Source organism: Hylobates moloch, unplaced genomic scaffold (assembly GCF_009828535.3).
Source record: "Hylobates moloch isolate HMO894 unplaced genomic scaffold, HMol_V3 SCAFFOLD_427, whole genome shotgun sequence".
In the NCBI taxonomy this organism is placed as follows: domain Eukaryota; kingdom Metazoa; phylum Chordata; class Mammalia; order Primates; family Hylobatidae; genus Hylobates; species Hylobates moloch.
In genome coordinates, this window is record NW_026652702.1 from 362 (window position 1) to 26,949 (window position 26,588).

Sequence of the window (26,588 nt, forward strand, 5' to 3'; positions counted from 1 at the left end):
AGCTCAGAAGGCCATTGTGTGAGTGACCAAAGTCAACAGAAACCTTATGAAGATGCGTGAAAGCGCTTCCAGTAGTTTTATTGCTGAAAACTTGATGTATCCTCTAGTCAGATCCACGGAAGAATGGGATTCCCGCTGAACTTTTAACCAATACTAGCTGTAAACTGCTTATAGAACTTTGTTAAAAGCCATCACAGACACACAGGACAAATCAAACAGAAACTAAAACCCAGTGGCTTTCTAAAGCTTTAGGGGCACTAGTCATTTACCTCTTAGTGAAAACTTCCTTTTCATAACATTCTCCACCTCCACCTTCTCTTCAAAGGGCAGCCTGTCCCTCAAGTCCAAGTTTCCTTGTGCATTCGTTTTAGCCATGGAAAATTCCTTCGGTTCATCCCCAAGGTGGGTGATGGGAGGATTCGCCCGTTCCAGGCTTCCTTTTCTGGGAATGGCATATTTAGATTCCTTATGGCTGTCTCCTTCCCTGGCTCTGTTCAGGATGGGGTAGGACGCTTCTGCTTCCTCAAAGGACCCATACTTCTCCATCCCACTGTCTCGACTTGTCAAAGCTCTCTTGCTTTCTGTCTCTCCATGTTCTCTCAACATTCCCTTGTTCCCACTACTCTCTACCAAGGGCTGCCAAGCTTGCGATTTCAGAATACTTCTAACTGGAGAGTCCGAATTTTCTACTGAGGAAGAAAACTTATAGTCAGTGGCACTTGCATTGTGGTCAAGAGGTGGCTTCGTGCGAAGATCCCCGGCATACATTGGTGCAACCGTGGGTGCTACGGTAGACACCGATGTGTTCACGGCAGGTGAGAAAGGAATGAGCTTTCCACTCTGCACCTGGAAGGACATAGTTAAAAAGTAAAAAAGCTGCTTGAAAAATATCATCTATATAAATCCTGGTTTATGAATTGACAGAAGCTGAAATACTCGATTTGATGCAGTTTCACTGTTTCTCTTAGTGGAAAACCATTCCTGGACATAGTTATATAATATATCTCATTAAACAAAATCCTCTGGGTGAAACGCAGTTGTGCATACTATTTTTTTCTCTCCAAAATGGCCTCTTTCTAGATATTTCAGCAAGCAAGGTATGAAAACAAAAAAAGAGCAACATACTTGGTAGAATTATCATTTTTAGGAAGAAAGCTATTACCAAATCACCTACAGGTAGCAGTTTCGTGGTAGAGCACCTTAATTACATCATTGGCCTCAGAGGAATACTGCAGTGAGATAATTTAAGAACACACACACACACAAACTGCTATCGGACTATAGCACACCCACCTGCTCCACCTCTCCCAGCGTGACTGGCTGAGTTTGATAGCGAGCGTTCATTCTCCTCTGTCTCGTGTCTATTCTGTTCCGGGTAGAAATCGCTTTCGAGACTGGCTGGGACAATTTGTTAAACAAGGCCAACTTTTCGGCCAAGCTTAGAGTGGAGGAATCAGGTTCTCCTTGCTCAGCAAGCTCTTTGCCCTCATTTGTCTGGTCCTTGGCTAAAGCCTTTTGGTGAGCAGAGGCCTGTAATCTGAAAAAAATAAAATGTCAGCAACACATATACCAACAAACAAAAGCCCACCGCTAAGTTTCTATGTTAACTTTCTGCCAAGTGTCACATCATTTTGCAAAGGGCTTCTTTTTCCCTAAGCACATCTAGGACAGAGGCAAGCAGCTGTTCAGCTACTCAACAAGCAGAGTTGGCACAGGACACTTAGCATCATCACTTCTACAAAGAGCAGACTTTGAGCTCCGAATTATTTCTACAAAACGAATTTCCTGTTTAAGACACTGAAGTCAGCTTGGCTATACCTTATCTTGGACAGAGATGGCATTGTTAGTATCGTCATAAGTAGAATGAAAGGGAGTCACAAAGTATTACCTATGGTGTATTCAGACCTCATCTAAAGATATGATTCAGAAGGTGGTCTTTCATTTTAAATAATTAGGAAACGATATAGTCATCTGTCAACAACATAATAACAGAAGGTCTTGATTTTCACTTGCTAAAGACAAATGGCTTAATTTTTAAAGAGTCACTGCTTCAGCTTAGCATTTACTCTCACAGGTTCCTACCAGTTTTCTAAAAGGTACTCAAATCTGCAATTTCCAGTAACCAGAGGAGTAAAGAAAATTTCAGGTGATTATAAATTCCTCCAACTGGCCAGGTCTGGTGGCTCATATCTATGGAAGGCCAAGGCAAGAGGATCACTTGAATTTAGGAGTTGGAGACTAGCCTGGGCAACATCATGAAACCCCATCTCTACAAAAAGTATAAAAATTAGTCAGGCTTGGTGGTGTGCACCTGTGATCCCAGCTACTCAGGAGGCTGAGGTGGGAGGATCGCTTGAGGCTGTGAGGTTGAGGCTGCAGTCAGCAGTGATCAAGCCTAGGCGACAGAGCAAGACTCTGTCTCAAAAATAAATGAATGAATACATAAATCGGTAAATAAATAAATAGCTCCCTCCAACTTCCAGCTAGTAGAGAAGGAAAGCCTGAAGTCTTCACGGTCAATATGAATCTCTAGAGGTTTTTAATGCACTATGTCTTCTGCCCCTGACCGATCCAGTTCTCAGATGTAGTAAAGGAGATATTCTGCCTTGACTCCAGTGAATACCCAATGCACAGGCTGTCCCAGGCCAAAGAGTAGCCAGCCTCCATATTCCAGGTGTATAATGAGGCCAGTGACAAAAAAAGCCACCTGAGCCTCAGAGTCCTCCGTGGACCTCATGCAGTAACCAGGAGGGCAGGGAAACCCACTTCTCCGGGAGGGCCCTGCTGTGGGTGTACCAGCTTTATCCCGGCACTGCCATTATTTTTAGCTTTTGTGGTTTGGCTCATATAACAGTAAAATGAAGGGATATGACCTGATGTAAGGACATAATTTTAAAGTACCACAATGTAAAACACGATAGTAAAACATCTATGTTTAGACACTATAAATTGTTATTTTCCCAGTCACAAAATATAATGGCATTGTCTCTGTATAAATTAGAAAGAGGCAGGAATGTTTTCAGCCTGTATTTGTGTCTACAGGTATTTGAAAAAGACTGGGTCTTATCAGCATTTCAACATTGAGGTTAATGTCCCGTTTTTCTTTTTTTCTCTTTCTTTCTTTCTTTTTTTTTTTTTTTTGAGACAGAGTCTTGCTCTGTCACCAGGCGGGAGTGCAGTGGCGCGATCTCAGCTCACTGCAACCTCCGCCTCCCAGGTTCAAGCGATTCTCCTGCCTCAGCCTCCCAAATAGCTAGGATTACTGGCACATGCCACCATGCCCAGCTAATTTTTGTATTTTTAGTAGAGACGGGGTTTCACCATGTTGGCCAGGATGGTCTCAATCTCCTGACCTCGTGATCCACCCGCCTTGGCCTCTCAAAGCGCTGGGATTACAGGCGTGAGCCACCGTGCCCAGCCAATGTCCCATTTTTCTATTAATCTTTATTAAGTGCTATAACTATTTAGATGAAGAACAAAATTTTTGAGGGATGATCATATTATGAAAAGCAAACAAAGCAACTGGATACGTGAGTTAGTGTGATCCTAGTTCTAACACATAACATATGCAGAGAGACGAAATGTTTTCTCACGCATGCCAGCATGTGGTTATCAGCACCTTGTGCTATGACAAAACAAAATGCCACACATTCTGGAACAACTCACGGCACTGACTTGTTTGTCAAACAAACGACAGACATTCAAGACTTTAGGATGCATCTGCTGTTTGGCACCTTTGCACCAGGTGCCGCATGCATCTGTATCTGTCCAGTACCTGGCAGGCTGCACAGCGCTTCTAGCTACAGTGGGGCTAGGAAGTCTCGCCATTACAGGGTGGGTGCCCCCAGAACACGAAGCGGGGATAGGTTCACTTTAAAAGCAATTGCCAAAGAGGAAACATTCATAAGGAGAGAGAAGAAAAGAAGCATTAAGGACAGCATAGTTTTAAATTCAGAAACGTTAAATCAAAAATTTTAACAGAATATTTTGCTAATTATTTTTGGGGAGAAAAAATCACGAAAGAACTTGAAAAGCAAATACAAAATCAGGAAATAAGAGATAGTGGCTACCCAAAGCAAATGGGGTAAGAATAGGTGTTCAGAGCTGGGAGGATTTACTCTGTCTTGAGAATACATGTCTTGGTGTAAAAAAAATAATAATTCAAAAAAGCAAATATTAGCTATCCAAAAATCAGTAGATGATGTCTGTGTTTTAGAATATTGTTTTCAATCTAATTTTTTTCTTTCTTTTTTTTTTTTTTTTTGGAGATGGAGTCTGGCTCTGTCACCAGGCTGGAGTGCAGTGGCATGATCTTGGCTCACTGCAACCTCCGCCTCCCGGGGTCAAGCGATTCTCCTGCCTCAGCCTCCCGAATAGCTGGGATTACAGGCGCGTGCCACCACGCCCAGTTAATTTTTGTATTTTTATTAGAGATGAGGTTTCACCATGTTGGCCAGGATGGTCTTGATCTCTTGACCTTGTGATCCACCCGCCTCAGCCTCCCAAAGTGCTGGGATTACAGGCGTAAGCCACTGCGCCCAGCCTTTCTCTTTTTCTTTTTGACAGTCTCACTCTGTCGCCCAGGCTGGAATGCAGTGGCACGATCTCGGCTCACTGCAGCCTCCACCTCCTGGGTTCAAGCAGTTCTCCCGCCTCAGCCTCCCAAGTAGCTGGGATTACAGGCGTGCGCCACCATGCCCAGCCAATATTTTTGTATTTTTTAGTAGGGACGGGGTTTCACCATGTTGGCCAGGCTAGTCTTGAACTCCTGACCTCAGGTGATCCACCCACCTCTGCCTCCCAAAGTGCTGGGATTACAGGTGTGAGCCACTGCGCCCAGCCTCAATCTACTTTTTAAAAGTATCAGTGTTCTTATACAATCTATAGGCACATCAAGGTAGATTTATTGAGCCTTAAAATGGGATTAATTTTTCTTATATTTACTGTTTTGCTCCCATGGGTGTCTGCCTGTTATTTTACACCAGCCATTCAAATATTTCTTTTTTAAAAAAACAAACTGATTTGCAAAGAGTTCCTAATGAGTGCAAGGATATACTTAGCTACAAATGCACCAAGAAACTGAGGAACAACTGGGGGAGGAACTGCAGGCAGCTGATCTAACAGTAGGTCCACAGAACGGGGCACTGACATAAAGGCCTTTTGGGATGTCAATAACCTAATGGGATGAACTTTTTTTTTTTTTTTCCCAGAAAGGGTGTCTGTGTGTCCAAGGCAAGCACAAAACCAATTAACAACATCAACAACAACAAAACTAGGCTGGGTACAGTGGCTCATGCCTGTAGCTCTAGCAATTTGGGAGGCTGAGGTGGGTGGATCGCTTGAGCCCAGGAGTTTAAGATCAGGCTGGGCAACATGGCACAACCCCATCTCCACAAAAAATACAAAAATTAGCCAGGTGTGGTGGTGGGGCCTGTAGTCCCAACTACTTGGGAAGCTGAGGTTGGAGGGTCAATTGAGCCCAGGAGGTTGAGGCTGCAGTGAGCCAAGATGGCACATTGCATTCCAGCCTGAGTAACAGAGTGAGACACTGCCTCAAAAAAACAAACAACGCCCCCCGCAAAAATAATAAAATTTTTCACTTGATTGAAGCAATGATCTCTGTCTGAATGAACTACTCTGGGAAATTAATTCTGAATATATTGAAACATATTATTCAAAATGAACTTCCTGTTGTTTGGAAAGTTATCAAACTGCAATTTAATTTTTAGAAATTTCTGGCAATTAATCCCAGCACTTTGCGAGGCTGAGGCAGGTGGATCACCTGAGGTCAGGAGTTTGAGACCAGCCTGGCCAACATGGTGAAACCCCATCTCTACTAAAAATACAAAAATTAGCTGAGTGTGGTGGCACACGCCTGTAATCCCAACTACTCGGGAGATGGAGGCAGGAGAATCGCTTGAACCCAGGAGGTGGAGGTTGCAGTGAGCCGAGATCATGCCACTGCACTCCATTCAGGGTGACAGAGCAAGACTCTGTCTCAAAAAAAAAAAAAAAAAAAAAAAGAAAGAAAGAAAAAAGAAAAAAAGAGAAGAGATTTCTGGCAATTAAGAATAAAACAAACCCTTATCTTTCAGAGGGGCGTACTGGGATATTTATGGATGAAATGGTAAGACCTCTAGTGTTTGCTTGAAAATAGCGCAGGAGGAAAGGGGAAATGAATGGGACACGGGCTGAGCATCACCGGCCAGGAGGGGGCCGGGAGCGGGTGACCGTGGAAGCTGGGATTTCATCACAGCAATCCACCAAGTTTCATGTTTCTATTTTCTGTTGTCAAAGAGATTTTTAAAATATCAATATGCAGAGACAGAAACAAAATAGAACAAAAACTCCTTTCAAGTTTTTCTAGAAGATACACATCCCATTACAAAGTTTAGAGAGACCACAGTAAACAAAATCCCTTAGTAGTAACTTCTCTGTGGCTTCTAGCTAAACCACCTCCCCAATGCCTCATTTTCATTGAACACTCTTTAAATGTATTTTTTTAAAAAAAGACATTATAGCCAAGGCTGAGAAGTCCTGTGGGCACTTACGTGGCTGCGATGACCACCTCCTCAGTGGTGATGGGCTGGGTGAGGGACCTGTCCTGCAGACGGCGTAGCCTCTGCTCCACAGCTGAGTTTCTTGAGCGTCGCTTTGGAACATTTTGTTCATCAAAAGATTTTTCCATCTCCTAAGATTAGAAATATTGTGGAACCCTTATAAATTCAAGGAAAGAGCTGGGCATGGTGGCTCACGCCTGTAATCCCAGCACTTTGGGAGGCTAAGGAGGGAAGATTGCTGGAGGCCAAGAGTTCAAGACCAGCCTGGGCAACAAAGTGAGACCCCCTCCCCCCATCTCTACAAAAAATGCATAAATTAGCCAGGCATGCTGGCACAGGCCTGTAGTCCCAACTACTTGGGAGGCTGAGGTGGGAACATCACTTGAGCCTGGGAGGTTGAGGCTGCAGTGAGCTATGATCACACTGCTGCGCTCAACCCTGAGTGACAGAGTGAGACCCTATCTCTAAAAAAAATTTAAAAATAACAAAGAAATTCAAGGAAAGGAAATGGGGGCAGTAAAAATTCTTTACTTTGTTCTCCTACAGGACCTACAGGAGGGGTCACTAATGAGCACCTCGTATCGTTGTCAGAAGTGTACACTCATGCTGTGTCCATGAGGTGGCCACAACCAGCCAAAGATTAGGAAGAGAACAACAGGTGGGCCAGAGACAGGAGGGCCTTAGCATGCCCAGAGGTGCATGAAGTAGGCTAGGTCCACAAGATTCTCCCTTCCTAAGGCTTACAATTTTTATTTTTTTGAGATGGAGGGTCTCACTATGTTGCCCAGGCTGGTCTCAAACTCCTGGCCTCAAGTGATCCTCCTGCCTTGGCCTCTCAAGTAGCTGGAATTACTGCACCCAATAGGGATCTCTATTCAAGCACGTCAGCACCGCTTACCCTGAAAAGCAACCTCTTGGCGGCGACACTTAGCTTGGCTCGCTCATCCACCTTTTCTTCATCTGCAAAAAGCCGCAAATTAAAAACTGGACATCATTAGAAAAGGTTAAGTTCAGTCTCCAAAAAGTTTTTCAGGGCTGACCTGGAAATCTTTGAGTACAACAATAGGTGCACTAAAATAATAATTGGTGGCAGTTTCCCCTTGCAGGGAGCCCATTCTTTCTGCTCAGTGAAAAGGTACTAATTTCCCTTGCAATTCAACCCAGCCAAACCAAAGCAAACTCTGTCCAGGGATTTTTACTCTAACGTTTGTGCGATCGAGATTTCATGAATATATTTTATGGGGGGAATTTCTTTTATTTTTAAATAGTAGCAGCAGCAACAACAAGAAGAACCTGCTCATTTGGTTTGAATTAGTTGCTTTTACGTCGGTCACTGTATGATTCTCTAACTGCTCTCAAAAAGAAGGGAAAGCTCGTCTGAAAATTTCAACTAGATTTTATTATATTCACAGAATGAAAACCTGCAAGAAAGGGAAACATTGATATGCTCCATCATCTTACTGTCTCAAAAAGCCAAAAACCTTATTATTAAATCCAGTCTAGATGAGATAATAAAGAAGAAAAAAAGGGAAACAGGTACTTGCCATCGACAGTTGGCGTTTCTGAATGTGAAGTGCACCTAGGAAAGACATTAGCAAATAATAATAATAAATTAGCAGGTAGGAGCAAAAGATCGAAATAAAACATCATATTGAAAGTAAAAATAAAAATGCAATTAAATTCTTTTAAGAAATAACCTCCTGGTAGCAATTCTAGTTGTGAAAACACACATACAGTTGTGAAGTACACTGTGGAGCGTGTGTGCACACAATCCCAGCCAAGTACGCACCCCGTGGAGAGAGACCAGGCACAAAAACAACTTGTTAAACACCACTGATGACAATTTTCTAGACAAATCTTACCATTTCTATGCAATAGTATATGACACTTCAGTATAAAACTCAAATACAACAAGTAGATGAACATTTATAAAATGAATATAAAATTCCTCAGTTATTTTCCCTGTAAAATCTGGTGAATATGCAATCTGGAGTCTAATTTAACAAGAAGGTAAAAAGTATTAAAAACATTAAATGAAGAAAAACAATGTTTCTTACTTCTTATCATCTGAATGCAATGTAAAATTGTGTATGTATCATAATACCACTGTAAAGGCTAACATTCTTTAAAAAGACTTTTAAATAAGCCAAATAAATAATGCTTATAGATTAGATGGAAGAATTATGGAATCGCCAACATCCTATATAAATAGCATCAAGACCGCTAGTGTGGTAAAACTCCTGTGTCATTGCCACGTTCCTGGACGAGGAAACTGCACATACGCATGCCTACCTATCCGATTCCTTTCGTTCTGCTGAAGTTATAGGTTGGGTTCTAAATCTCTCGGAAGTTTTTCTACTTTCACCAGGAGAAAAATAGCGTCTTGGTTTCCGGGACCCTCTCTCCCGTTCCACACTGGTGGGCAAGCCAGGTCCTTCGGCCGACCTCTCCACCCGTGATTTGCTTTGAGAATCAAAGGGCAGAGAGTATAAGGAAGGCAAATGAAGACAGAGAAAGAGAAGACGGCAAAGGATTATGCATCTCTGCGAGTCAAGGCACAGACACCACCAAACCCCTCTTCATGCTTCTACCATGCACGTAAGGAAGGAGACATTCCAGAGACCCAATCCGCTAGTTTCCCTATTAGTAGGCAGAAGCAGAGTGGTAGTTTTTGAGCCATTTTCCGCATAGTCGCCCTGCACACACTTGTGAGCTAAGCTAATATGATTCAATGCAGAACACAACACAGGTCGAGGAGTGAATCATTGTGCCAGGGACGTGCAAGTGACATAGCTGGAGGGCGTGTGAAGCATCACCTACAGTTCAGGTCTCCTGCAGGCATTGGCAGATGCCAGGAATGCACTTCGGAGCTGGGCGACAGAGACCTTTGTGTCCAGCATGCTGATCTCCCCATAGGGCCCTTCAGTCTTGGAGCTGGGCAGCTCCAGCTCTCTCCTGGAAGCTGGGTCCTTATACTTCAGGGCCTGGAGCTGAGGGCGGCCTGTGAAATCTGACAGAGAGCGGGTGCGGACCTTGCGCTTTTTCGAGGCTTCCTTGTTGTGACCAGTTGGTTTGGCGTCTTGGGACACAGGCTCACTTTGAATGTAGAGAACCATCTCGCTCCTGCCTGCCCTCTCAGTGGGCTGGTGCTGAGCTTGAGGGGGGTGCGCCATGTTTTCCAGTTCCTTCTGATGCTCTAAGGTGACTGTGCTCACAGCAGGCTTACCAAAGTCCTCATTTCTAGAGGGATCTTCTGGGCTTCTCACAAGCCCATCACCCTCCAAAGCCAGGAGGGTTTTCTTGCTTTGCTCGAGAGCTTCAGTGAAGAGCACATCTTCTTCTTTTTCTTCTCCTTCTCCTTCTCCTTCTTCTTCTTCTTTTTCTTCTTCTTCTTCTGCTTTTGACTCGCAGATATGGAGAACTGGGCTATCCCTTCCATCACCTTCTAGAACCGTCAAGGTGGGAGGTTTGGGGATATTCTGGGTGGCTGATGCTACCCAGCTACACTCAGATACATTTTCTGGGGTTTCTGGCGTCACCAGCTTGGCGGTGTGACCGGTATCTGCAGGTTGGACATAGCCACGAATTGGCTGCCGTGTAGAGCCTGCTGCCTTGCTGGGGACCCTATCAAAGGCCGAGTGCTCGGACTGAAATGACACGTAATGGACTGGTGCTGGCTGGTGTCTCCTCTGAGTTACGGACTCTGAGGCGAGTTCAGGGCTGTTTCGAGCACTTTCCTCTTTCACCAATTTTTCTCTAACTTTAACTCTTTAAGAAAGAAAAAGGATTAAAGTTGCAAAGTGCAGTAAGGGCCTCACAGGAGGAAAGCATGCGTAGATCACAGATTACCAGTGAATGGAAACTGACCCGAGAGAGAATAACTTGTGAAAAAGCATTTTGGTGTCTAATGTCAACTACTTGTCAGATGATTCTGAGTTGAGTTTCCAATTTGCATATGTATGCCCAGGAGGTGCAAAACTAACTCTACCCCTTGTAAAAGCTGGCAGGGGTCAGATGCTATCCTGGGGGAGAATGGGTCTCTTCTGACTAAATAAATACCCAGAAGCCACAGAAAAATGCATTAATATCCACCACCAGCATGCATGAGGGCACAATGAGGCTGGTCCCTTGAATCAGTAAGCTTTCCTCATGCACAGGCCCAGAACACGGACTGTGGGGGAAGGTTCCTGGCATACAGACACCTATTGACCAAACGTTGTAATTTCATTGTCGCCTGAAAATGTAAGAGCACTCACGATTATTTATGCTTTTTATTTAGTTCAAGATACAACAATCGCCTCTCTTTTAAAGCACTCAACTAGACATTCACAAGCTTTTTCATGCAATGCAGAGTATATTCATCCATTCAGAAGGCATGTGGCCAGTTTGGGCATCGTTATGAATAATTCTAGCATCAAAAGAATGTTAGAGAAAAGATAGTTGCTGACAGAACTAATGAAGTGAACATTTCCCACCACCATCCCCCTGTCCTGCTGTTATGCTCTTAGTTAAAAATGAATTCCAAAAGAGAGGCCGGGCCCTGGGGCTCATGCCTGTAATCACAACCTTTTGGGAGGCCTGGGCAGGAGGATCATTTGAGGCCAAGAGTTTGAGACCAGTTTGGGCAACATAGTGAGATCTTGTCTCTACAAAAGTAAAAAACAATAGCTATGTGCAGTGGCGTGTGCCTGTAGTCCCAGCTACTTAGGAGGCTGAGGCAGGAGGACCACTTGAATCCAGGAGTTTGAGGCTGCAGTGAGCTATGATTGTATAGCTACACTCTAGCATAGGCAACAGAGAGAGGCTCTGTCCCTAAAAAAGAAAAATAAAATAAAAAATAAAGAGATTGCTCCAGTTGTTTCTAAACTTATTCAAGTATCTGAGAGCAAAACTGACATCCTTTTCAAAAGCTACAGACCTTTTTCCATTACTGCAAAACAAAGAAACCAAGAGCTCTGGCTGTGGGGTCGGAAGAGACCTCTGCTCGGATCCTGGCTCAGTCAGGTCGAGCTGTGTAGTGTTGGGCAACTCACCTGCCCTTAGTAAGCCTCAGTTTCTTCACCTTTTAAATGGAAATAATAGTGACATAATGTAATGTGACATTTGCAAAGCACATGGCTTAGTGCTTAGCAAAGAGTAAACATTTAATAGTGTTATCTAGTTCTTATTTTTACTTTTTGAAGTACCATGGAGTGAGAAAGGAGACACAATTCCAACTACTTGAGAATGGAAAACTGATTAGGGCTCAGCTTTAAAAAGTAAAGAGGGCTTTTGGAGTGGGAAAAGGGATGTCTTGCAGGGAGAGGAATGTAGACCCTTAAGCTTAATTGGCAAAAGTAATTATTTATGATGTGCACTGTATGGAAAAGAATAGTTTATTTAATGACAAGTGCACCCTGCTAAATTTGATAAAAACTCCTATATATTTTTTTAACATAAGAGGCAGGGTATCTATATATGCGTCATTAAAGGACAATCCACACAGACGCACATAGAGGTGGTGACTGTGAACAACTCGGGAAAAGGAAACATTCTGAGTTGTTATTTTTCCCAGAGATGAGCCCATGTTGGAGGTTTTCATACTTAAAACGTTTGTTAATCAAAAGGAGACTGAAGCGCGGTTCCAGTTCTCCTGTGGAATGCGTGCTTCTGATCAGAGACAATCTGAATGTTGTCCTCAGCCAAGAACAAAGTGACTGTCAGAAACTCTGTGTGGGGAGCTTTGTCCTTCCATGACTTACTCATTCTGACTCCTTCCGCCTCTCCCTGCCCCCAGTCTTAAAAATGAAATGATAGGGGGTTTTGTTTGCTTTAAAAACCACATGCCCTAAATTTAACTGTTGAAAATTAACTACTGGTTTAGAGATGAGATATGAAAGCAAGGAGGCTGGAAGGGCTGGGAGCAGTGGGGAGCTGAGCAGACGGGAGGTGGGCTAGTGAGTCCAGCTCCAGAGAGGAACCCAGGGCCTGGCTGGGTGCTCACTACTGCCCCCGACTGGCCAGTCCTATGTGAGTTGGTGAGAAGGGAAAAGCAAAAGGTCAAGTAAAAGGTCAATCAAGAAAGATTGACAAAGATTGAAAAACGGGGGAAGGAGAGATACTATTAGCATGGATTAGGGCATGTGGAGGAGAAAAGCAAATGATTAGAAAGTAACTTCCACATGATTTTCAAGTGCACTGGTATTAAAGAAGGCAAGAGGAGAGTGGGTGTTAGCTGATGTGTGGTCAGGCAGGAAGAAGCAACACTCATGCACACAAGCCCCAGAGGGCCGGCGTGCGGGTACCTGGATGGCCAGTTGATAAGTGAAGGTGTGTCCCCTTCGGAATCTTTCTGGAGAAACCACTCATGTTTGGGTTTCCCTGTACTATTGTGTACAAAAAACAAAACCAGATAATCTCTATTAAAATGTCAACATATACACAGACTTTACCATAGCTTAAAACCTAAAGGCTGATTTTTATTAAGAATAATCCTCACTTATAAGTGGAGTTAAACATGGAGTACACCTGGTCACAAAGAGGGAGCAGCAGACATGAGGGCCCCCCTGAGGGAGGAGAGAGGAAGGAGAGCGGGGATCGAAACACAACCTGTTGGCTGCTGGCTTATTACCTGGGTGACAAAATATTTCATACACCAAAGCCTTGTGACAATTTACCTATATAACAAATCTGCACATGTACCCCTGAACCTAAATGAAAACTTAAAAAAATAAACAAATAGGAATATTTTATAGGAAAAAAAGAATAATTCTGGCTTTTGAAAATGTATAAGCACATTTTGCTATAGAGTTTATATTCACTTCATGGAGATTCCAGGACATGTGTCTCACTACAAAAATCAAGAGGTAAAAATAAATGTATCTAAGGCCATCAAATCATGTGTTTTCCCAAGTAATTTTAAATTATTAGAAAGGAGTCTGTTGCCTGGGTGCAGTGGCTCACGCCTGTAATCCCAGCACTTTGGGAGGCCGGGGTGGGTGGATCACCTGAGGTTAGGAGTCCAAGACCAGCCTGGCCAACATGGTGAAACCCCATCTCTATTAAAAATACAAAAAATTAGCTGGATGTGGTAGTGGGCACCAGTAATCCCAGCTACTCGGGAGGCTGAGGCAGGAGAATTGCTGGAACCCGGGAGGTGGAGGCTGCACTGAGCTGAGATCGTGCCATTGCACTCCAGCCTGGGCGACAACAGCAGGACTCTGTCTCAAAAAAAAAAAAAAAAAAAAAAAAAGAATGGAGTCTGTTATAGTCACACTCTGCCCACAAATACCAGGCAATTCTCTTGTAAGCAGCTGACTAAAAGTAAAAGGTAATTTAATTTCCATAAGTTTTGCAGCGGCACATTGGTAAATAGCCTAATATAACAATAGCATCCATGTAAAACAACACATTTCAAATAAAGAAGATAATTAAAATAAATAAAAATAAAAAAATCAATGGGATCACATTTTTAGTTGCTATTACACATTTTCCTTTTATAATTCTCACTGAATAATGCGACCAACACAAGAGTTACAAGTACTAATTCAAGTCCATTCTGCTGATATTTATTGAGCTCCTAGTATGTGCAAGTAATGAGCTAAGGAACGACGAAAATGAACCATAAATCAACATAGCCATTAAAAACCTTAAACCGCAGGTAGGCTAGGTAATATATAATCCACACATTCATTCCTCAACACACGATTGAGTATGATGCCAAGCAGAATGTGAACGAGTAATTACGCCAGGCTGAAGGTATTTTAGAGAAACATCATGGGTAAGGACAACCTTGTTTTAACAACGCAAAGCAAGTCACAGGAGGAACACTCAGATTACTGCCCTGTCTCCTTTTACAATGTAGAAAGAAAAAAAGGAAATTCCACAGGCTAGTTACAATGTTTACCAGCTCAAAACTTTATGATCCTATCTGCAAGAATTTTTCAACACCAGGCTGGAAACACATTGCAGCTCAAAAAGCAATTTCTAAAAGAAAATAAAAGTTATAATCAACTTAATTTTCTAAATTCATTGGTTTGAGTTTTGCTTGGAGGGGATAGGCAGGTACCCGGCACCGCTATTGTGCATCTTGCTATTGTACAATCGCTATTGTACATGTAACCACTGACCTCTATCTCAGTCTAGGCTTGGACTGATCTGTTTCTCCAGTAAGATCCTCCGGTCTTGCTACTCCTAAAACTATCACCCCACCTCCCAATCCTCTGCATCACATCAATTTTGCCCACAGCAAATAAAAAGTTAAGATGTATGTAAAATCATTTCATTTCCAAATATAAAGGGTCCAATTTATCAACTTTTATTTGATAGAAGTTTGGCACATCGCCTGCAGCCAGGAACGAAGGCAGCGCAACTCAGTCCAGTGTGCAGAGGGGAAGAGGGGCCAGCAGACACCTGCTGTTGGAAATGACATCAAGTTCCTATAACGAATCTGCCACCTTCACAGGGTTATGTTTAGGCTGAATGCTTTCTGTATAATAGAGGGCTTTGTAAAAGAAGTGCAATACAACTTTTTGAACATGACTTTCACCGACAAGAATAAAACTTGGTCAGCATCACCATCAAACTCCATCAGGGGCTTGTGTAAGAATGTTGGGTCAGCATTTATAAAATGGAAATCCCACACAGACCCAGGGGATCTACTGGGCTCCATTTGCTTATTACACCTGAGATATGAAACCAGCCAAAAACCAAACGACTTCTGCCAGGGTGGTGAATACTCAAAGTCTGAGTATATAGACATTCTCTGACTTACAATGGTTCAATGTTAAGATTTATTGACTTTAAGATGTTGCGGAAGCGATAGGCATTCAGCAGAGCCTGTGCTTAGAATTGTGAATTCTGTTCTTTTCCTGGGCTGGTGGTGTGTGGTGCAATGCTCCCCTGCGATGCTGGGCAGAGGCAGTGAGCTGCTGCTCCCAGATCGCCACCAGCCACACAACCATGAGGGGAACGACCCATCTCCACAGTGTGCTGCATGGCCAGATGGTTTTGTCCAAATCCAAGCTAATGTGAGTGTTCTGAGCATATCTAAGGTCGGCTGGGTGTATTAAGTGCATTTTTGACTTAATGTTTCCTTTGTTTTTCTGACTTGCAATATTTTCAAGTTATGATGGATTTATTGGGACGCAACCCTATCATAAGTTGAGGAACATCTGTAAAATAAATACAAATGTATGTAGTAAGAAACAAACAGGCCAGGTGTGGTGGCTCACACCTCCTGTAATCCCAGCCCTTTTGGAGGCTGAGGCAGGAGGATCCCTTGAGGCCAGGAGTTCGAGCCAGCCTAAGCAACATAGCAAGACTCTGTCTCTATTTAAAAAATTAAAAAGTTAGTGAAGCATGGTGGTATGTGTCTGTAGACCTAGCTACTCAGGAGGCTGAGGCAGGAGGATCCTTTGAGCCCAGGAGTTTGAGGCTGCAATGAGCTATGATTGCACCACTGCACTCCAGCCTGGGAGACAGAGTGAGACTCGGCCTCTAATAAATAAATAAATAAATAAATAAATAAATAAATAAATAAATAAATAAAATATGTGAAGACATCATGCCTAGGACATAATAAGCCTTTTAAATGCTTTTCTTATCTTCTTCCTTCTTCATAGTCAACACAGTAATGAAAGTTTATGAATTTCTCTTTTTATGCTTTGAAGACATAATACTTAATGGAGACCCAATTCAGAAGTCCTGTGATTTTCAGCAGGGTGAGTCCAGCCTCACCAGGAGGGCCTGAGTTTGTCTTTAGTACATGTAAAGCGGAGTGATCTAGAAAAGCATTTCTCCAAGTAAGGGTTTCAGGATCCCTGAGGCTGGCTATGACACGTATTTGGGTGAGGTTATCTGCCATCTGAAATGAAAATGAGAGAGGGATGAGGAGAGGCCTAAATCAGACACCAACAGTGCACAGGCTGTCCTGGCCACTGTGTAGCAATGATCTCGCAGAATGCAGCCACATCTGAGTTGTGCAGCAGCATCTATACTTTCGACACTCCCCTCTTCCGTCTCCCACCTCCTCCATCAGACTTCTTAGCTGAGTTCTCTTCCCCACCCCCATGATACAGAGTCCCAGGGTTCTCTTGACATTTCAACTTGGATATCTAATAGACGTCTTAAATTTACATGCCCAGAAAATGAACTCTCAACTTCCCTCTGTCCTAATTTGTACTGGAGTCTTCCCTATGCCAAATCCCTGCTGTGAGTTGCCTTGGCCAAAAAATTGAGACTCACCTTTGATCCCTCTGTTTCTTTCAAACCCCACCCCTACCTCATCAGCAAGTTCTCCTGGGTACCTTCAAAATACAACCTCTTTCTACCACCTGGGCTGCTGTCACTCTAGTTCAAGCCACCACCGTCTCTCACGTGCGTTACCAAGAAGACCTCCTCATTATTCTACCTGTTTTCATCCTGGCCCCACTAAAGTCTATCTTCCGCTTAGCAGCCAGCGTAATGCTTTGAAATGTAAGGCAGATGAGTCATTCCTCTTGTTCAAACCCTCCTATGGTTCCACATATCAAGTAGCGCAAACCCCAAAGCCCTTGTGGTGGTTCTAAGGTCCTCCCCGATCTGTGATCTCACTGACATCATCCTTACCACCTGCCCCTTCCACTACAGCCCTCTCTCTTCGCTAGGATGTGACAGCCTCTGGAGAGAGACTTCGTTCACATTCATCTCCTCGGCACTCGGAACTATGTGTGGGGAACAGCAGGTCTCAGATGCTCGTGGAATGATTAACTGATGAATGATAATCTCCACAGCAACTCTATGAGGTCTTCTCATCTCCACAGCAACTCTATGAGGTCTTCTCGTCTCCATTTTATAGATGGAGATGGTGAGGTGCAAGGGAAAAAGGACATTAACTGCCCACGATCACACAACTGGTAACAAAAGGATGGGGCTTGGACCCACTGCAGCAGGACCCCCCAGCCTGCACCTTCCAGCCTTCCAGAGTGACAAGCTTCCACATTCTGCAAAATGGCTGCTTCCTTGGCTTGAATGGGTAAGAATGAGGTTGGGATGCCAGTGTTCACGGACTCTAAGGTTAAGCAAGGAAGACACTAAGAACTTCCGGGTCACAGCCACAACCCTGACCGGATGTGGATCTCTCTCTAGTGCCGGTTCCACCGTCAGCAGAGTTACCCGATTACCTATGAATTCTGCGAACCCAATTACCTTCTTCCTTTGTTTCTCCAATGAACAACATCAAATCAAAGGAGTCAGGCAGTGGAGGGTTGTGGACTGAGCTTTCCACCTTGGAGCAGCACAGCCTGATCATAATACTGAGGGGTTGGCAAAGCGATGCCAACTCAGATTTTAAAATATATAATTCCATCAAAGTACAAAATTTACTTCAGGGGCCCACAGGGCATTGTTTTAGAGAGCTAGTAAAATAGCAGGTGAGATTTTTTTAAAAACATGAACAAAAAGAGATATCACATCTGAATTATGGTGGTTTTCTCTTTTATTTTCTCTTCATTTCTTTTAATCTTGTGTGACATTATTTCATGAAGTCTTCCTAAATGTTACGCTTAATTATTTTTGATAAATAAGGTTTGGTTAAGAAATTAACAGTGGGAGATTTGCTTTATACAACATAATGAGTTGAACACAGGATACTGTGAGGCTACAGCAGTCTTTGCACATGGAGTCAAGAATCAATTCTGGTGGACAGAGGCACAAGAGATGACGGAAATGTTTCCTATCCTGACTGGGATAATGGTTATACATTTACCCAAACTCACCAAGCTGCATCCTTAAAATCTGTGTATTTGATGTAAATTATACCTCATTTAAAAAATACGTCATCGTTGGATTATAGAGTAAGGACTTCTTGAGTACTGAAAATGTAGCATTTTCTGGGGGCAGAAGCAGGATAAACATGTGAGATAACCAATTTCTTCCAGTCTCCCTTTGAGCTAATCTCAGTGAAGGCCCAAATGCTGTAACCGCGGCCCAGAAAGGAGGGAGGGAGGAGGTATGTGCAGAAAGCACAATTGTCAGAAAATGCTGGAATCTGAGGAAGGTGTGAGGCTGGATTGGCATCCCCTCAACTCCTGACTGGAACCACCACTCCTAGAATAAGGTAATCGGGGACTTGACAGCTTTCATCATGAGACTAGACTAGAATCAGCCATTCAGGACTGTGGACTCCAACAAGTGGCCGATGATTTTCTGCTCACTTATCACGATTCCCATTTACTGTTTAATGATATTTATGAGCAGCTTGACTCAAGACCACATACAAGAACCCCAATCCCAGACAAAGCAGAAAGGGCTTTGTCATATAAAGAAGTGCTGCTCACAGTGTGTTCTGCTGATTGGTGTCCCTTCTCCATGATTAGACAAAAGGCTCTCACCAGAAGGGAAATTAACAACATCGCTAAGCCTGCTGTGTAGTTCAGCTGACATTTTCTTCACAGCATGATTTTCTCAGTGAAGGAAACCATACATAATTTACATTCACGAGCAAGTGTCTCACAGGTTATGTGCTGATTAACAGTTTGCAGATTGGCTATTTCAAACAGCACTGCTATAGTTTGGTGACACTTTAAGCAAACACAGAAAACAGCAGAACATTCATTCAAAAATGATTTTCTAGGTCACTTGAAATTGTTGGATATCCCAGTTGCTGTGAAGGAGATATGAAAATGACTAGTGCAAGGTATCTACTCATCTCTTAAAGCTTCTACTAAAATAATGCTATCACTGCAATCATCCTTACCAGACTTACAGAAGAGCTTAATACCAAATTCACAGTGCCATGTCTGGAAAAAATCCTTACGAAATTGCTAAAATCCTCTTCTGGGTATGACAGCCATGATCCAGGGTGCTTAGCATTTGTTGTCTTTTTTTTTAAATTTTTAATTTCTGTGGGTACATAGTAAGTGTATGTATTTATGGGGTACCTGAGATGTTTAGAAATGATTAGAAAGTAACTTCCACATGATTTTCAAGTGCACTGGTATTAAAGAAGGCAAGATGTTTTGATACAGGCATGCAATGGGTAATAATCACATCATGGAGAATGGGGTGTCCATCCCCTCAAGTATTTATTCTTTGTGTCACAAACAATTGAATTATACTTTTAGTTATTTTAAAATGCACAATTATTACACTATAGTCGCCCTGTTGTGCTATCACAAAGCAGGACTTATTCATTCTTTCTAACTAATTTTTGTACCCGTTAGGTGCTGGACATTTGAATATCCTTCCTACGACATAGGGTGCCTGTGAAGTGGCATCTGTGGGACTCCTCATTTGGCTCATGACCTGTTTCTCCTCTTTTCCCTTCCAGTACAATCATCATCAACCCAGAAGCCAAACTAATAACATCAGGGCTCCGTTTGCCAAGCTGAGCCAAGCTCCAGCTCTGTCTCTGGGAAACTCACGATACAATAATGCGAGCAGACTGGTGCGAGAGTCTAAACACCACAGAAAGTGGAAGTGACTCCAAAAATGGTCCCAGTTTCTATTAGCCCATTTATGCCTAGTGTTCCATTACTGGAATGCTAAGCATGTGGGAGCTATTTATATTCTACTGCTCAAGGACATCACCAAGGTCTGATTACAAAAATTCAAAAAATTGTAACCTCAGGCATACATGGGTTAAGAGAGAGAGAAGTTACCAAAAACAAAAAATAACACCTGGAAAGGTCAAGAAAGCAGGGCAGATGGGAAGGTGGACTCTTCTCTGGACACATTTGTCAGTGGCCCTATTAGAAAGAGATATCCAGATGTAATCTGACCACTGCAGGACGCAGGGGGACCATTGCCTACCTGTGCTGTTGGCGACTCACTTTCACTAATGTCCCCCAAGACTGGACTAATCACTTTGGCAGTCATATAAAGAACTTGCTGTCAACTAAAACCCTTAGGTCTGTTTCCCACGAACTGCTGTTAAATCAGGTTTCCACAATCTTGAACTTGTGCACTGATTTTTTTTCCATCTAAATTCAGGACTTTATTAAATTTCACCTTGTTAGTTTCTAACCATTGTTCCAGGTACATGTGCCCTCTTGCCTACATGATCCTGTTCTCTCGCTCTCTCCCCCTCCTTCTTACCTCTCTTCCTCCTCTATCTCTCTCTACTTCCCTCTCTTAGTCATCAAACTTACAATCCCTCCTCCAGAAATCTGATCTAAATACATGCATTTATATGCATGTATTACATATGGTACTTAAAAAGCCTTGTTCTCACAAACAAACAGACAATTTATTTTGTGGAATCGTGGGTAAGCCAACCCTTCACAGGGCAGAGGTCACCTACAAGCGGAGAGGCTTATAGGGTTACTGGGTACCAGAACGAGGAAGTGGTGACTTTAGGTGTGTGTGTCAGAACTGTTTTGATGCAGCAACTGGCTGGCAGAGAATTGTATTACCAGGAAATAATAACTCACTCCAGGTTTTCATAAAGGCCAGGGGTTGCCCTTGGGTTGTATCTCTAAGTATATAATAGTATATAATGATCATCTTTAACTCCCTACAACTCCCAAGGGTCTACCGACTAAAAAGTGCTTCCTGTTACCAAAGTGAAGTCAAATCCAGCACAGTCAAATTAGTTTCTCCATGTGGGTGTCCAGCTCTAATTATATAACAGCTTCTAATTATAAAACGTTAAGAATGGCTATTAACTTCTGAATCTCATTAAAATTAACAGTTAATTTGCTAAAAGTCGCTTGCTTGGAAAAACTGCTAATGACCGTTCTGCAGATATGCACAGGTACAAAATCTGTAAGGACACAGGCTCAAGCACAAAATTTTGCATTTAAAATCTCACACGCCTTTGAGTTTTTAGCTAGTGTACATAGTAGCTAGGGTTTGGGGAGATATATTTACATTTAGTCCAATGAATAGGAATAGTCTGCCAGGCCCGGTGGCTCACGCGTGTAGTCCCAGCACTTTGGGAGGCCAAGGCGGGTGGATCGCTTAACACCAGGAGTTCCAGACCAGCCTGGGCAACATTGTGAAACCCCATCTCTTCCAAAAAATACAAAAATTAGCCGGGCATGGTGGCATGCACCTGTTAAGTCCCAACTACTCAGGAGGCTGAGGTAGGAGGAACGCTTGAGCCCAGGAAGTCAAGGCTACAGTGAGATTGTGCCACTGCGCTCCAGCCCAGACAACAGAGCGAGACCTTTTCTAAAAAAATAAAAATAAAAATAAGAATTGTCACTTGACAATAAGAACAGGATGAAATGAAAAAAAAAAAGAGGGAATGACTTACCCATCTATTTTAACAGTCGGGATTCTAGAGTATGGCAGGGAGCACAGGTGTTTGGGGATACAGGGACTGAAAGTTGAAGCCAATTCCATTCCAGTAATAGAACAAGCTGTGAGGAGGACCCAGATGTCTGTTCTTTAGAGAGTGGCTCCCGAGATGTATGTTTCTCCATGATGCGCTATCCTGAATCCCACAGCCTGTGTCAGAAAACCTGCCTGCTAGCGGACACGGGAGTGTGGAAGGTCAAGCATGATGCTCTCCTGCAGACCCCTCTCTCAGTGCATAGAAACAGACCACTGAGCCAAGAGAGCTTGAGGCTCTGGAGACTAAATGCTCTCATCGGGAGATGAGCAAATGAAATCAGAAATAAACTCCAAGTGCCTAGCACAAGCCCCTTCCTTTCTTAGTGGCTGAGTCTGCACCGTGTCAAGGTGTTGCAGAAGCTGCATTCCAGAGGGTGCCCTGGTCTATTTCCTGAGCTGATCCGCAGCTCTCTGGCATCCATGGGGAGCCCTGCCCAGACCATCATCCACCAATGGCAACTCTCCCAGGGGACCAATGTCAGCCTCAGCTCTGCATGAAACCTCCATATCATGTTCTCACTACTAAGGATACAATTTGCTAAAGAGAAAGGAGTGGTGAGGGGCTGCAGTACAGTAATGACAAACGAAACTAACAAACGAGGGTTTTCTAGTGTGGATCACCACTAGAAAATGAGGTCTACTGGCCGGGCGCAGTGGCTCATGCCTGTAATCCCAGCATTTTGGGACGCCGAGGCGGGAGGATCATGAGGTCAAGGGATCAAGACCATCCTGGCCAACATGGTGAAACTCCGTCTCTACTAAAAATACAAAAATTAGCTGGGCGTGGTGGCGCATGCCTGTAGTCCCAGCTACTTGGGAGGCTGAGGCAGGAGAATCGCTTGAACCCTGGAGGTGGAGGTTGCAGTGAGCCGAGATTGCACCACTGTACTCCAGCTTGGCATCAGAGTGAGACTCTGTCTCAAAAAAAAAAAAAGGAAAAAAGGAAGAAAGAAAGAAAATGAGGTCTACCTTCCATTTCATTCCCTTTGCCAGTCACATAGTTCCCTGAGAACAGAGAGTGACAGCTGGATGCTCAGCAAAGGCAACAGCAGGACTGAAGACAGTGAGTTTCTCCACTCATAAAAGTAAAAAATACAGCACATTTTCTTTATATAGACACATGAGATGCATAAAGTAACAAATTCAACAAGAGCTTTGGATTTTAATCTCTAGTAGTAGCAGAAGCTCAAGCTCAGATATTTAAAAATCTGAATAATCCATAGGACCTAAATCCCTTTTAATTTTGTTCTAAAATTCACAGTGGTGGAATTAATAAAGAATGGTTCATAATCAGTAACACTACCTCTCCAGCAAATAATACCATTTCTGAAATTCCAAGTTTACAGGTTTGCAAGAGTCGGAGAGGTGGGGCTGGAAATACCTTATTATTTTCTACTTCACCTATTTCGTTACTATGTTTTCTTAGTTTTCTTTGGAGCAATGTGTCCATCTGAATTCCTGGGCATACAACAGGATTTCTGAGTTAAAGATCCTGTAAATATCAACTAATTAATTAACTAATTTTTAAAAAATCTTCTTTATCATATAAACTGAATACTAAAGAATTGTAAAATAAATGTATTATCCAGGTAAATATTGTCCTGAAGACTGTTATTTTGTCTATAATGCTTAATGAGTACAGTATAGTGAAGTATAAGAATTAATGATTATTCTGTGTATATACACAGGTGTGTACAGATGTTAATGTACGTGGGCACATTCAAAAACTGAGCATTGGAGATGGTGCTCACATTTGAATATTTAGGACACTATTGGTGGTCTTTTGATGGTATATTCATGAGTGTCATTGTATTCATATTTAAATAATACGACATCCTCTTGCTAGCAAACACAGAACAAAATGATTAAATGGGAATGAGTTGATTCAGAGATTTAACAGCCAAAAAGTTTGGCAGAGCTAGATGATAAGAGAGTGCAGCAGTGAGAAAAATACTCCATTTTAGTGACAGAAAAAAATCCACAAAAAAACCACAGCATTAAACATTACATTATTCATGGATACTATTTGTCTTCACTTGTTAATTTTAAAGTTTTCGGTTACATGTTTCCATATCAGATGACATTATTATTTTCATATACAGTTACTTAGGTCACCAAGGAGGTTTCTAAGTAACCTTCTTAGAGGTTACTGTTTTGGGTTACAACGTACTTCCACCTAAATAGGAATCAGAAAATGACTTTCTGAAGCTTGAATTTCCTGGTTCTGGATAAAGACTAAGCAGAATTTTAATCCACTGTAAATCAATTTTTACAAGCTGAATCACTGCTGTCATTACAATGTAAATCTTAATTTTTTTAAATGTCAAATTTGTCACACATTTTCCATCCTTCATTATGTAAATATGTCCCAGGTATTTTCCTAATAAATATATAAACTAATTTGGGTTTCTTTGCCTATGAATCATAGAATTGTATACCTTACATGGCTTAGAAAATAAGGCATGCGCCTCTTCTAGAAGTCCTTACAATTTCTTAATTCTTCTAAATATTTTTCATGAAAGTAAAGTGCTGTGAAGCTAAGGCTTGGCTTATGAAAACTTCTAGGTAATATGCATCTTCCAAATAACCTATAAAGAAGTGGCTTTATTTTGTTACAGGCCTAAATACGTCAACAATGCTTTCTTCTAAGTCTTAAGACAAGTTATATACATTTTTTAATATTAAGATTTTAACTCATACGAAATATGAAGTATCCTGTCTTTACTTGGGATGCTCAACAAAGTCTTAATTACTATTATAACTGATTTAAAATCTATTTGAGAATCTATTATATGTGATCTAGGTGACTAACTCAGATACTGTGATAATGACTTCAACAGCTGTCATCATGTGGTAATCTGAAATTAGATTCTCCATTTCTTTTAAACGAGCGTAATTATATATCTCTAATATTCTTTTTAAATTGGAGCCTGTTAGGTTCTTCGTCCTACTTGCAAAACACATGAAGGACTTCCTTTGGTAGAAAGTAACTAAACCAAGAACATGGTTTCTACGATGAAATGCAAATTCCCCAAACAAAAGACCTTCATTTCAAAATATGAGACAGTAACTCACAGTCCCTACATTTCCAGTAGTTAAAGCCAAAGGCTGAACAAAGGTGCTCAAAATGGATCCTTGGGATCTACCTTTTAATTCTGTTGGAAGCTGATCTCTCTAAATATTTCAGTCTGGATGCTCGAGTATGTGGTGACAGGTCTTTGGGGTAATACATTTCAGTACCACAAGGGTCTGCTTCATATGTGTTACTGCCACTTAGAGATGACCAGGTGTGCACCCCTCTGTCCCAGTGGGAAACAAATAGGGGTGTTTCCCACATATGAATCTTTTTCTTTCAGAATGAATCTCCCTGACCTTAGGTTCTCATCCCGTTTCAATTCACCTGGGAAACTATTGCTTGCTTGAACTGAAAAATACACTTAAGATCCACCTAGACAATTACCCCAAACCTTTAAGCAGGAAAGTTAAGTAAATTACACTTTTAATATAGTCATCACACTTTTAAAATTTAAATTTGGAAGTAAACATATATTCTCTTCTGGCATCTGACTTTCTGATTTTATACCTTTTTCAATTTCTCCAAATAGCAGCTGCTCTTATCTTGACTGGATCCTTTTATACAGTGGTTTTTCTAATGGCTGATCTTCATAATGTGGGGTTCTCACACATACCTGTATCCTAGTGTGTGATATACTTACAAAACTAGGCACTCTAGTTCTATTTTGTGTATATTGCAGTCATACTTCTGTGCCCTGTGCTGAGATGCTTCCACTGGTTAGTGGTGCGTCTTCTGCTCTGTGATTCTAATCACAGCGACAAAAGCAATCACCAACAATCATCAGTCTCTGATATGATTACAGAAAAGCGGAGAAAAGATAAACTATGAAAGGGGGGTAAAGAGGGTCCTGAAGTGAGGAGTCCATGAAAGTGTCCCCATGACACCTGTTCAGTTTGTTTTTAAAAAGAACATAAGAAACACATAAAGAAAAAGAACAAGAGGCTTCCTGCTTTGGTAGAACCTGTTTTGATATGGCCGAAATGTAAGAATCTTAGGCCAGGTACAGTGGCTCATGCCTGTAATCCCAGTGCACTGGGAGGTCGAACAAGAGAATCTCTTGTGGCCAGGAATTTGTGATCAGCCTGGGCAACATAGTGAGACCCTGTTTCTACAAAAAAAAAAAAATGTAAAAATTAGCCGGGCGTGGTGGCATGTGCCTGTAGTTCCAGCTACTTATGAGGCTGAGGCAGGAGGATTGCTTGAGCCTAGGAGTTCCAGGCTGCAGTGAGCTATGATAGTGCCACTGCCCTCCAGCCTGGGCAACAGAGTGGGACCCTGTCTTCAGAAAAAAAAAAAAAAAAAAGAAAGAAAAAAGAATCATATACTATGATATTTCTCCAATTAGCCTTGACTTCCACAAGATGCTAAGAATACCCAAACCCTATCACACAGAGAGGCAAACAGAAGGTATTCTCCTGCGTTCAGGGTGGTTAGCGTGGGCTGGATGCTTACCTGGGTCGGGCCTCAGGGGGTAGCTGTGGGTCACCAAAGGAGGGGCTCCGGGAGGCCGCCTGCTGCAGGGAGGAGCTGTGCACGTGCTTGGGGGACTGTGGCACTTCAGTGAAGGAGGAGTCTCGCCCAGAGAAAGAGAAGGTCGAGGAACTCTCAGCTGCTGGGGACAGTTCATGGGCCTGCCGGGTGGCACTCAGCTCTTG

At 42.5% G+C, this 26,588-nt stretch overlaps 1 protein-coding gene across 1 annotated transcript; it reads right to left on the reverse strand.

The window, feature by feature from the left end:
* Positions 1-209: 209 nt before the first annotated feature.
* LOC116464330 (supervillin) lies at positions 210-26,585 on the reverse strand (the record flags this gene model as incomplete). The annotated part of the gene is made up of 10 exons (XM_058435032.1): positions 210-846; positions 1,294-1,537; positions 3,776-3,871; positions 6,552-6,691; positions 7,459-7,520; positions 8,105-8,139; positions 8,853-9,023; positions 9,381-10,328; positions 12,845-12,925; positions 26,386-26,585. Coding segments are annotated over 10 exons (2,562 nt in total), but the record flags the coding sequence as incomplete, so codon positions are not given.
* Positions 26,586-26,588: the final 3 nt, after the last annotated feature.